General features: G+C 38.7%; 1 protein-coding gene across 2 annotated transcripts in view; it reads left to right on the forward strand.

Annotated features, from left to right (window-relative positions):
- Nucleotides 1-13,550, forward strand: part of PPP2R5A (protein phosphatase 2 regulatory subunit B'alpha) — a 62,077-nt gene that overhangs the window by 42,744 nt on the left and 5,783 nt on the right. Inside the window, exons 10-13 of one of the 2 annotated variants that reach the window (XM_039359615.1) lie at nt 753-872; nt 952-1,079; nt 3,130-3,231; nt 6,987-7,118. In XM_039359615.1, the coding sequence (XP_039215549.1) occupies nt 753-872; nt 952-1,079; nt 3,130-3,231; nt 6,987-7,118 (482 nt within the window). The remainder of the gene's footprint in view (nt 1-752; nt 873-951; nt 1,080-3,129; nt 3,232-6,986; nt 7,119-13,550) is intronic. The other variant, XM_039359616.1, reaches the window with a different exon arrangement.

Consider the following 13,550-nt stretch of genomic DNA (forward strand, 5'->3'; position numbering starts at 1 on the left):
GCTGCCTATTTATGGACCTTGAGAAAAACAGATCTGAGTCTTGCATGCAAATATCAGGCTGGAAGGAACTGTGCCCTGCATATTCTTAAGAAATAAGTATTACACTGTATTAAAATGGAAATAATTAAATGTTGTGTTTTAAGAATTAAATGACTATTGGAATCTTACTATAAAAAGATAATGTATTTGTACCTTTTTCATGTTATATAGTAGTAAATAGTACAGTGTTATGTGTAATAATAGAATATATAAATATTGTTCACATTTTGTTTTACAGAATTTTAGTCATATTGAGTGTGGACATTCTAAATTATATGTTATTTTAAATATAGTTGCTGCAGAATATTTGTGCTTACAATAGTTTAGCTCTGAATCACAAGCTGAGTATCTGTGTAAACCTGTATTTATCCATATAAAATCCTAGGAATTTTTAATTTGGATAATTTTTAAATCATTTACTAAATCATCTCAATAGGTGGTTTTAAGAATACAAGATACGTAGCATTGCTGATATTTAAAAGATGAGGAGTTTGTTGGTTGCTACTGCTACTGGGTTGTTTCAGTAATTTATATCAAATTAAAGATACTTTATTTATGTAAAAAAAAACCATGGGCAAATAGAATTAGCATAGATTACAGAAAATCCTATCAGTAGATGAAAAAAAAAATATTTTTCAGTCAATTGTCTTTCTGAATGGTAATGATGTTATTATACAAATCTTTCTTGCCTAAACATTTTTTCTTTGTAACAGGTCATGTTTTTAGGTGAAATTGAAGAAATTCTGGATGTAATAGAACCAACACAGTTCAAAAAAATACAAGAGCCTCTTTTTAAACAGATAGCAAAATGTGTGTCAAGTTCACATTTTCAGGTATAACTTTAGATTTTCAATATTTAAACATAGGTACTATCCAGTCTCATTATCCTGATATTTTAAATGTGTATTTCAGATTGCAGAAAGGGCTCTGTACTTTTGGAATAATGAATACATTCTTGGTCTGATTGAAGAGAACATTGATACAATTTTGCCAATTATGTTTGGCAGTTTATATAAGATCTCCAAAGAACACTGGAATCAGTATGTACTTCTTACTGTTTAGTCTTTTAAAATGCTTTTATGTGTTGTGGATTAGTTTTGGGCTTAAATCCTTTGGTTTGTAGGGCACAAACACCATGTTAAAAGAATGCACTTGTGTATATGAAAATGCATGAGGAAACAATTTTGCACAGAACTGCAAATGCTGAATCATTGATACTGCTACTTGTAAGATGTGTTTTGAAATGATTTATTATACATTGTCATAAAATCATAAAGTTGGAAGTGACTTCAATTCATCTAGTGCAACCCTCTGCTCAGTACAGGATCCATTAGAGCATTTTCTGATAGACGACTATCCAATCTACAGTATGTTTAACAACCTCCAGTGAAGAAGATGCCTCTTTATGAGGCAATCTATTCCACTGATTTATAATTCTTATGATAGAAAAATCCACCTCATATCTCTTACCTGAATTGACTTCCTTATACTTTCACCCTAGGGCTCTGATAGTTTCGCACAAGGCAAAAGAGAAGAGACATCATCTAATGACATATTTCTCCTCAATCTGCTTTTACACAGGCTAAATCTTTTCAGTTCTTTTAACTATTCTTCATAGGATTTCATTTCCAGTCCATATTACCTTGGTACCATCCTCTGAACTTCTTTCAGTTTACGGGTTTCCTTTTTTAGAGTTCAGTGACCAAGCAGAATAATGTTGTGAGTGGGACCTCATCAAGGCAAAATAGAGTGGGACAACTGATCCCATGATCTCTGTAATCTGTACTCCTGTCTATATATTCCAAAATAGCATTTGCATGGTTAGCAACTGCATCAAATTATTAACTATTGTTTAATTTGTGATCTGCTTGAATACTCAGATCCTTTTCATGTTGCTACTGCCAAGCAGATCTCCCCCATTGTTGTGTTTTTGTTTTGTTTTTCTCCTTAGTTATAGGAGGATTTTTTATTTGGATTACAGTTTAAACCTCTGTAGATTTTTTTTTTAATCTTCTCTTTCTCTTCTGAAGTGTTTTGTGCCATCTGCAGATTTGGTACTCATTCCCTCAACCCCACCCAGTCACTTGGTTGAATAAATAAATAAAAACAAACTTCTTCCAGTTCAGTAATAAAAAGGTTGGTCCAAAAACAGATTTGTGGCACTCCATATTGTGCTGCTGTCCAGATTGATAAGGAGACATTTATGAGTGGCTATTCATCCAATTATAAATCCGTGCAACAGTAATATCATCTAGCCCAGGGATAGGCAACCTTGCCTGTTTTATGACTCGTGGAGTTTAACTCCCAGAATTCCTGAGCCAGCCATGCTGGCTCAGGAATTCTGGGAGTTGAAGTCCACGAGTCATAAAAGAGCCAAGGTCTGATCTAGCCCATATTTTACAGTTTTATTGAGGATATGAATGCTTTGCTGTGATCAATGTACAACTTTTCAGCCAAAATGCAATAAAATGTTACTTACGGGGGAATACAGGTAATCCCCGAGTTACAAGTGTTCGAAGTTATGTGATGAGCGCCCCCTAGTGCTTACGAGCAAGTCCCAAAGTTACAAATATTGCAGCACCACGGTAGTCGTTCTCCCTTACGAGCGAACGTTAAAATTAATCAAATGTTTGTTATAAATCATAAAGGAATTTATGTTAATGGAAACTCACTCTCAAGGAAATCATTTTGCTATTCAGATAATCTTATCCCTTGATTTTTATTTATTGCCAAGCAAATTTAGTTGAAATACTAAATCTAGGAGCCCTTATGAATATAATTTTGCATTTTGTACTTTAGATTTGGGCAGCACCCTTTGGGCATGCTCTTGACTTTGACTTAAATTAGATTGTAATTTTGCTGCTATTTATTATGATAATAATTCCATCACACTGTTGCTTTAAGTTTGAATGAAGACAAACAAATCTAATGTCCATGCTTTGAGTTTGCAGATCCCATCATTTCAAAACTAAGTGCAATTGTTTATTTTATATAAAATGGTGGCAGAATGAAAGCAGAAGCTAGATAATCAGACTAGATGATAGAATATATCTCTTAACAATACTTTTGCAACTTACCCTGTTGTTCTAGGACCATTGTAGCATTAGTATATAATGTGCTGAAAACACTGATGGAGATGAATGGGAAACTATTTGATGAACTCACAAGCACTTACAAAGCAGAAAGACAAAGGTACACTTTTCCAATTTGATTACAAATCATGTGCCTGAAACAGTCTTCCAGATTAATGCTGATTTGCCATTAGAATAAAAAAATAGTTTTGCAAATGAATGATCTCTCCCTACTATTCACATTAACAATGTTTATCCATTTCTACTAAATAAATGCATCCCTTCCTTAACCTCGTTTCTTCTGAGGGGCTTTGCTTAGGATACTTAGCCTTGTTTTGTACTTAGCACCTCTTCCTGCTACACATCCAGTCCTTTCTTTTTCACCTTTGCTTTTGCGAGGATTTGTGCTTATACTTGAGGTTTTCTGACTAAGGGCTGTTTCAGTTTTTCTCTTGCCCATGTAATAAGGTACAGATACTTTCTTTCTTTTTACTAACCCATTGATTGTAGTTAATCCACCTAGCTTTTCCCCCAGGGGCATCTTACCAACTGTATGTTGAGGCATCAGCTTGCACATCCATATAAGATGCCTGCCTCAGCAGAAGCTTTGGGACATCTCCACCTGCTATTAGAGGGGTAATTAGCAGTCACATGGGACACAACCTTTCCCAGGTTACCTTTGCTTCAGCATTTTTTTTTCTGTTGAGATTTTGTTGCTCTGTATGGCAATGTGCTTCTGTTTGTTTTTACATATATACAGGTGGGCTTTCATTGAGCGTATGGAAGGAAATGTTGGTAAGGAAGTAGCCCAAATAGTAATGCAGAGCTAATCTAATTCAGGATGGAGCTTTTCTGCACTGTAGCTCCACACCAAATTGTTTGAAAAGTTGTAGTCATCTTGTTTAATAGTGCCACTTTTTTCTCCTCTATCCTTTAGCAAATTCCTTATAAATTAAAGAAGAAAAGACACATTTAGGGTTGTGCTAATAGATCTATAACACGGGTGTCAAACTCGTCACATGACATGTCACAACATGTCACGATGTTTTTTGCATTGCCGGAGCTGGGGTGGGCGCAACCTCATGATGCAATCGGCCCATGGGCTGGCAGTTTGACATCCCTGATCTATAATTTATTAGGTCCTTACCAATCAGACTTCACTTCCAGAAAGAAATGAAACACATTCTCTTGCAAATGTTTCCCTGTTTGTGAAGCCTGGAGCAGTATGTAATGTAAATGTTAGAGGATTGTTTCTGAACCTCAGCAACTTTTAATATATGTGGGACTTTAACTCCCAGAATTCCTCAGCCAGTTATAGGCCAGTTATAGCTTGGTATATATAGGCTGTCAATCTGCCCTGATCTAGAGACACTTTGTTAAAAACTAGTATCTTAAATTAAGGGACATTTTTGAAAGATTTTCAATGTATTCAGAGTATCTTTTTAAAAACCTTCATGCTTTACTTCCTATTAGAAAAAAAATCTCAGGATTGCTAAGGATTAAAGGCAAAAAATATACTGTGGATTGTGTAGGGGACATGCACAATGTCTTGTCTGTAATTCCTTAAACTAAACACACCTGTTCCTGGAATTATAGTATGTTCCTGATAAGAGATACAGCTACAGGTAGACCTGCCTGCCTTATGGAGTGACCAAAGTTATGACAGTACTGAAAAAAACAATTTTGCAATCAAGGCATACATTTAATTACTTTTAAAGGGTTTCTTTCTCAGTCATATGTTTGCCATTAGTCAATTAGTATGCATTGTCCTGACCTTTTCCCTTTTTTTCACCTCAGAGTGGATATTGGAGAGAAAGGGCATTACAAGAGGAGAAGCAGGCACACAAATGAGAATACACATTGAATGGAATGCATTAGTGATGAGCCGTAATGGTGCAGTGGTTAGAATGCAGTACTGCAGGCTACTTGTGCTGCCTGCTGGCTGCCTGCAGTTTGGCAGTTCAATTCTCAAGATTGACTCAGCCTTCCATCCTTCTGGGATTGGTAAAATGAGGACCCAGATTATTAGGAACAATATGCTGACTCTGTAAACCACTTAGAGAGGGCTGTAAAGCACTGTGAAGAGGTATATAAGTCTGCTATTGCTAGTGCCAGTTGTTTGCGAAGCACACTTGCAGCCCAGCCCCTGGTGTGCTAGGCAAATAGACAATAGCAATATATATTCCCCATTGTGTGTCTGCTAATTCTTGTAATCTTATCCTCTCCAATGAATATAAATGCATAATTCCCTTCTTGCTAATATCCCAGCAAGAAGGGAATTATGCATTTAAATTCATTGCAGAGGAATCCTAAAGGATGGAGAAGTAAGGAAAAAAGTAAAATTGCAAGCAGAGTTCCTTTTCACTTAGTAACTAAGATGCTGGTCACAGCTGTGATCACTAAAGAAGTTGCAAAAAGGTTCTGTTTGAGCACCTCTGACACACTCTGAAGCACTGAATGTTGTTCTTGAGCATCTATAGAGAAACTTTCCAACTCTTTACTTTTTTGAGTAAAATACCAGAAAAATCTACTGGAACAGCTGAACTTTATATGGGCTGATCAGACTTAGTTTAATTAATGGCAGGTGTGTGCTGACCACTATTTGACATCAGTTTGAATGTGATTGTTTAATTCTGAACACATCCCTACTTATAAGAGTGTTACTTACGCAGCCACATTATTCTAGTTTTCCCCCCCCCCTTAACAAATTTCAGTTTGTTTTTAATTGAATTGTACAGCCAATACGTTATATTAAAGGTGGAAAAAATTCTGAAGTGATATATTTTGGTCTGATTTTTTTACATCTCAAAAATCTAGTATTTTAATAGGGATATATAGACTTTCTATATCTACTTTACATACTTTATGTGGCTTATTCAAGGAGTATGTTTTAGCAACAAATCCAATCTTTTAAAACATAATTTTTTAAAAAAGGGAACATAAACAGAGAAGTATTCTCTTATGCTCAAGACACACTGTTGTTTCTGGCTTAAGCTTGAGAGGAATACTTTGAAAATTCAATATATAATTTTAGCAGAAAGCCCTAAAATTAAAATTTGTTAACATAACTGGCTCCATTCTTTGTCTAAGCTGTTTTTCAATAGGAAGATTGGGTAACAATGTTTGAAAATACTAAAGAAATTACTGCGAAATCAGGCCATAAAAGCTTTGTATATATTTGAACCTCATCTAGCATCTTGTCTCTTAAGGTTTTGAACTGACAAAGACTATATGGCTCCATTCTTTGTCTAAGCTGTTTTTGGACAGGAAGCAGTGGTGGGATTCAAATATGTGAACAACCGGTTCTTTGTGTGGATGCTGCTTCCGGAAGTCCATTCTGGGCCTGGGCAACAAAAAATTAGCTACCGGTTCTGCTGAAGTGACACCAGCTGAATCCCACCACTGATAGGAAGATAGGTAACAAGCAATTTAAACATACTCCAATCTAAAAGTCACCCTCCCCCCCCATTATAATGCCAAGAAATGCAACCTCCTTACCTTTAACAGTAATATCTATTTGTACTTTAAAATGAAAGTCATTTCAACACTCTTTGATTACTATATTTTGTAGCACTACATATTAGAAGTTATTTATTCTCATAAAACTTTAGTTATATTTTCTCATTACCTTTTTTATTTTTCTAAACTTTAGGTTCTTTAAATACAGAGACCGGAGTGTTAAAAAAAAATTGCTAGTCAAACTATGATATTATTTAGCTCACTATTTTCTATACTGACTGGTACCGAACAGGTTCATGCTAGGATATTCAAGTTAATCTTTATGATATATTTAGGATTTCTGATCATCTTTATTAGCTTCTTACATGCATAATGGTTAAGAATCTTTCACGTTTCTTTCTTTTTTTTTTTTTACAGAGAGAAGAAGAAAGAATTAGAACGTGAAGAATTGTGGAAAAAGCTGGAAGAGCTCAGACTCAGCGGAACTTTGTCTAACCAGCCAAGTAATACCTCCTCCTCTCTGACAAATATACCAAATGATAGTGCCAAGTGAGTGTGAAAAAGCCTCTGTTTGTGAGGCATATCTTTTGTACACAGGTTTGTTTTTTTTTACAAAAAATGTAAAAAATGCAGAAGAGAAACCTCATCAGTATCTTTGAAATGGCCATCCCATCCACAAAATGTAAATGAAATTTTTTTGAATTGAAATACAGTAATTGAATGTGATATTATTTCTCATAGCATATTGTAAATTTGTCTCTAATCATTGCTATATTGTCAACTCTGACATCTCACAGAAAGGAATTTTATCATCCATGAAGTGTTTGATTTAATTATGGGAACGGTGAAATTTTGACTTGAAGTTTTTTTTTCTTTTTTAATTGTGTTGCACTTAGGCATAGATGTCAGGCAGCTTACATTTTCTCCCTATGTGCTTTTCATAGTGCTGCAGCCTTTGGCTGAGACTCAGGAAGAGACTTCTAGCTTTACTGTTTTTCCTGAAATGAAACTGATAATCTAATACCAAGTTGATGGGATTGACTCCCATGAAGCTTGGTGGGGTTTGCTTCTGAATAAACGTGTATCACTTGAGTTGAATTTGCCCATTACAATATCACGGGTCAGGCTATTTTTTAAGAATGTTTAGTTTAGACAGATTAAGATTCAAAATTATATGAGGAACCTTTTCAAGTAGAAAAGACTTGTTACAGAGGTGGGTAGAGTGGGCTATATAAATGAGACAGGGAAAGGGAATAAGATCAGGTTAGCTGCATTGGGCTTCTCCCTCAGATAATTGTAACTTGGACAGGACTTGGGCTGCATTATGTGTTTTGCGTCAGCAGTTACATGAGCTCTGAATGAGGAAAAATTGTTAACTTTTAATAAAGAATTATTCATATAGTTCTTATGCTTCCTCTTAGAAAAGATTCAGTAATCATGTTTCTGTTCCCATAACTAAACATTGGAATCTTTCAATTTCAATCTATAGTTTGGCAAATTTTTGTAGAACCTAATTGATCTTGCTTTTTTTCCTGCTTTTACTTGTGTTTACTCCTGCCATGAACAGGGGGTTGGACTAGAACAGGGGTAGGCAACCTTGGCTCTTTTATGATTCGTGGACTTCAACTCCCAGAATTCCTGAGCCACAAGTCATAAAAGAGCCAAGGTTGTCTACCCCTGGACTAGAAGACCTCTGAAGTCCTCTCCAGCCCAATAGATTCTATGATTCAACCTGGCCCTGCAGGATGGCCCAGCTGCTCCATTTAAAGCTTAGGCTGTGCAATTCCTATGCAGATATGCAAGACAGCTCTCTTTGTGTTAAAGAAAAAGCAGTGCTTAAGATGGCAAAAAATGATTCTTAAAGTTTTGTCTGTTTTTACTTGATCAGTGGGGTGCTCTTTTGCAGATCTTTATATCAGAGTATCATTCCAATCTCTTAAATTTCAATTGTGTGGAAAATGGTTTTGTATTGAAAGACTGAGGGATTGAGCAGCATTCAATAAAGTCTTTATGTTTGTACTTAGTGCTGTATATTACCATTTTTGTAATTTAATAATTATAAATAGGAGAATGGTTAGATTGATGGGCTATTTTCCAGCAAAATATTAACATTTAATTAAAAGATTTAAATAATAAGATTAAAGCAGGTGGCAATTATCAAACTGAAATGAAGATAGTTTGACAAAATAGATGTTGATACTCAAATTTTAGTTAGGCTTTTTGTAGAAAAAAAATGGATACTATCCAATTGTGCATGGTCAGCTGTATACTTTTGGGGCGGGATTTTTGTTACTCAGATCTGCTCCAAAGTCCCCCACCCCACAACATTCCAGACTAGTTTTTAGGAGGATGGGATAGGATGGGAAATTACAGGAGAAAAGTCAATTCATTCTACTTAATGGACATCATTTGTTTTCATCCAACATCAAATTGTTATGGCCCTCATCACCTCTTCATTAAAACAAGGTTCTATCTTTAATGCAGGAGATATGTTCACACTTCAAAATAAAATGGATGCGTAGTGCATGTTCATCTTTATGTCTATAAATTAAATATAATAATAGCATTTTGGATTTGTATGGGAAACATTCCAAACATATAAACACAATCATGGGCCCGTTCATGCTTCACATGATTCAAAATAAAATACTATGGACTACACTTTACTATATTCTACTACCCTAGGGTAGCAGAAAACTAATGCAGAATTTAATGGTTAACATATTTTTAAGTAATTTTCTTCATCATACCACCATAATCTGCCTGGAGGCTTTAAAGAGGAGAAAAATATTTTAAGTAAATATAAAATGGGTATCTAACCTAAATCTTTCTCATTTAAGGAATAATAATATAGTATTTTATTATTACGTGTTTTCTCTTTTTACTGCTTATGGATTTATGAGTAAAATTTCTATCTATAGGGTTTGGAAGAGGTCTGAACTTTATTATGACAGTATTAATATTTTAAGTAAGTGTATCACAGAGGTATATTTTATTGAAAAATCTTTAGCATAAGTATTATTTAATAAGAATGCTTGATAAAATTACTGTTTTCAATGTTCAAGAGCTATTTTTAGATTTATTGTACTGTATTCTGTTAAGAGGAGGAGGCAAACCACAATTGGCACATGGCACCATATCCCCCTAAATTGGCAGCATATTGCATCATAGCAATAGCACTTAGACTTATATACCGCTTCACAGTGCTTTATAGCCCTCTAAGCAGTTTACAGAATCAGCATATTGCCCACAACAATCTGGGTCCTCATATTATTGACCTCGGAAGGATGGAAGACTGAGTCAACCTTGAACAGGTGAGGATTGAAGGAATCGAACTCCTGGCAGTGTGAGCAAAGCTAGCCTGAAATACTGCATTCTCCAGAATGAGGATAGATAATCCACTGATTGGGTTTCCTGAAGTCCCTTCTACCCAATTAGACTAAGACTGAGAGATAACCATGCCTCTTGCTGGGTCATGTTTACCCAGTTCCGGCTTAGTCTTTACCCAGACAAGACGTGTTGGTGCTTCTCTCCAGACTCAGGTTTATTTTAAAAAAATTGTTTTCCCTTATTCCTATCCCTGGATTATCCTTCCTTTCCCCTTTAATTTCTCTTCAAAACACTGTATTTTTCCTGTGCTTTCCTCCCACGGGTCCTTCCCTCCCCTCTGAGTCCTTTTTGTTTACAGTACATTCCCCGGCTGTTGCAGCCTCAGCACGAGGCTTGTGTTTCTTCCGGTTGAGTGCTCAGGGCTTTGGGAAGCCTGTATCCTCAGCATGAGATTTCTTTGTTTACCTTTTGCTTTTCGGGGCTTTCGGGAGTTGCGGAGCTTTCCGTTCGATCCAGCTGGTCGGCGGATCTCCGCGGAGGCCCAGGGCGACGGCAGTTCATCCCGGACTGCTGAGGCCTCAGCAAGGGGCCTGTTTCACTTAATTTGCAAGGCTTGCAGTACCGCGGAACCTTCCGATTGGCTTGGTCGATCAAGGGACTGCCGCAGAAGCCCAGAACGACAGCTGATCATCCGAGCTTTGTCCAGACGATCGTGGCTACCGGCGAGTCACCACATGGCTGGTGGCCGCCATTTTGATTTTTGGGTGAGGCCTGTACTGCAAGGCCGGCGTTAGGGCCATAGGTTGATCGCCACGTGGCTGGCGGTCGCCATTTTAGAATTAAAATAAAAATAAATAAATAAAATACTTATTGCGCAGTTTAATTTCTCAACTTCTTTTGTCAGCAACAAAAGAGAGATTTAAGACTAAATTAACCTTTCTGGTCTTGCTGAGTGGCTGAAACAGTTCTCTCTCCCCCCCCCCCATTTCTGGGGAGGGCTGACCTAGTGGAGACAATCTCCAAGCATTTTTCCCCAGCCACATCCACTTGTCATTGCCTCTGGCAATTTATTGCAACAATATAATTGAATTGTCTTTCATTGGGAGTTGGTTTCTCTTACCTCTACTTCCTATTAAGAACCTATTTGTCATATACTGTGTTTCACAGTTGTTTTTGGCAAGGAGCTCACATACTGGTCTCTCCAGTCTCTGCACACTGGGCCTCAGCTCCTAGCCTGTTCTAGACCCATTCTCAGACTTGTTCTGAAGGGTCTCAGGCCTAGTTCCTTCGAAAGGTGTCCATATTGATTTTCCAGCCTTTACTGCCTGGTACAAACCCATTCTCAGACTTGTGCTGAAAGGTCTCAGGCTTAGCTCTCTTACAAGGAATCCATACTGGTTTTCCAGTCCTTACTACCTGGTACAACCCATTCTCAGACTTGTGCTGAAAGGTTTTTCAGGTCTTACCTGCTGTGCCAAGAGCCATACTGGTTTTACCAGTTTTCTACTGTTTTTCACCTTAAGACCTTACTTCTTGCTTTTCTTAGACTCATTCTCAAACTTGCGCTGAAGGGTACACAAACGATGGCTGAAGACAAGCAACCTCAACTAGTTCTGGCACCCACCAGTCCTCCAAGTAAAAGGAGACGCAAATCTCCAAAAGCGGAGGCAGCCGGCAAAGCAAAAGCAAAGGCCTTATCCGGCAAAGCGCCAAGATGGCGGAAAAGGAGGCCGCTAGGAGACATTGGGCCCTAGAGAAGCAGATATCCAGGGTTCAAAAGACCTCTCCATCACAACATGTGCAAGCTGCATCGGAGACTTCTCCTTTCAGCCCTCAGGTACCCACAATTGTACAGGTTCATAGGCCATTGTCTCCGGAGGGTGGGTCTCAATCTTGACCCATTAGTCCCATGACATCTAATCCTAGTCCAAGCTGGGGGGCTCCCTCGCTTAATCCTCAACCTACTCTATCAGCCATGTTCACACCCACAGCCGCTGGTCTCCGTCCTGAGTCATCACGATTGCACCGGAGCAACTCCAATCCATGCTCACGCAAGTATTAGAGAGTCTCTCATCCCTACAGAAATCCCAAACCCCGACACCCTCCCAGCGTCGGTCTACCACCCCTGATTACGCTTATTCCATTACTTCCGATCAATCCTTACAGAATGGGGATTCTTATTCGGAAAGAAATTGATGAATCCCGGGGGACAGCTCTATCAGACGATGAGGATGCTCCTCAGGAGCCCTCCCCTTTTGTAGGCCTCTTTGATCCCACTCTACTCAAGAGCATTCTAGCCAAGGCCACATCCCATATCGCCCCAGAGCCAAACCCACAACCCACCCCTTCCACCAGTCAGTCTTCAAATCCTCTGAGCCCACGGTGACTCAAAGACATATTCCTTGTCCTCCATTCTTTGCCAACAGAGTAAGAAAACAGTGGACCAATAGTTCAACGGTACCCCTCTTGGGATCTTTCGAGAGTTTTGCAGGCCCTTACCGGGTCGCCTTTTGAACCACTTCGTTCCTGTGATCTCAATCTCTTATCTATGAAGGTGGCCTTTTTAGTGGCAGTGACCTCGGCCAGGTGCATATCTGAATTGGCCGCCCTCTCAGTCAGGGAGGATCTCTGCCTGTTTCACCCCAATTGCGTGATCCTACGTTTGAATCCCATCTTCATTCCTAAGGTGAACTCTTTTTTTCACTGGTCACAGGAGGTGGTGTTGCCGAGTTTCTGCCCTAATCTATCTTGTGACTTGGAACGCAGGTGGCACACCTTGGATGTTCGCAGGGCGCTACGTTAAAAGGACTGCTTCTTTCCATAGGTCAGAGGCACTTTTCCTCTTTCAATCCTGCCTCTATGGGGCTCAAGGTTTCTTCTTCCACTATTGCCAGGTGGATTAAGGCTTGTATTGCCAGGGCATACCAATCACAGTCTTTAGCCATTTCTTCACATATCACAGCTCACTCTACTCATAGTGCTGCCACCTCTGCAGCCTGGACCACGCAGGCGCCCATTGACAACATCTGTAGGGCAGCGACCTAGTCGTCACCTTCCCCATTTATCCATCACTATAAAATTGATAGCTTTGCCTCTGCTGGCGCTGCCTTTGGCCATGGAGTATTACAGAGGGTGGTGTCATCTCCTGCATCACATGCCCTGTCTATTACCCCCCCCCCTCCCGAGGGACAGGCAGGCTTTGGTATGTCCCAATCCGTGGATTATCCATCCTCATGCTGGAGAAGGGGCATTGTCTCACCTGAACACCTTTTCTCAGCATGATGATGGATAATCCACTCCCGCCCTTTACTGATTATTGGGCACTGTGGCAGGAGTCTGGAAACCAACGTGTCTGGCTTTGTCTGTTGCTTCGCCTTCATCGGAACTGGATAAACGTGACCCAGCAAAAGGTGTGGCTATCTCTCAGTCTTAATCTAATTGGGTAGAAGGGACTTCAGGAAACCCAATCCATGGATTATCCATCATCATGCTGAGAAAAGGCGTTCAGGTAAGACAACGCCCCTTCTAACCACTGGGCCACCACAGCTCTTATAATCATCACAATGCTTCCATAGTAGTTATCAGATATCAGCTGTCCTTTTTATAAAAAAGATTGTACCTACTTTTGTAACTAAAAGTCCAACACACAAA

This window comes from Crotalus tigris, unplaced genomic scaffold (assembly GCF_016545835.1).
Source record: "Crotalus tigris isolate CLP2741 ecotype Arizona unplaced genomic scaffold, ASM1654583v1 scf7180000019097.2288821080:1192077, whole genome shotgun sequence".
Classification (NCBI taxonomy): domain Eukaryota; kingdom Metazoa; phylum Chordata; class Lepidosauria; order Squamata; family Viperidae; genus Crotalus; species Crotalus tigris.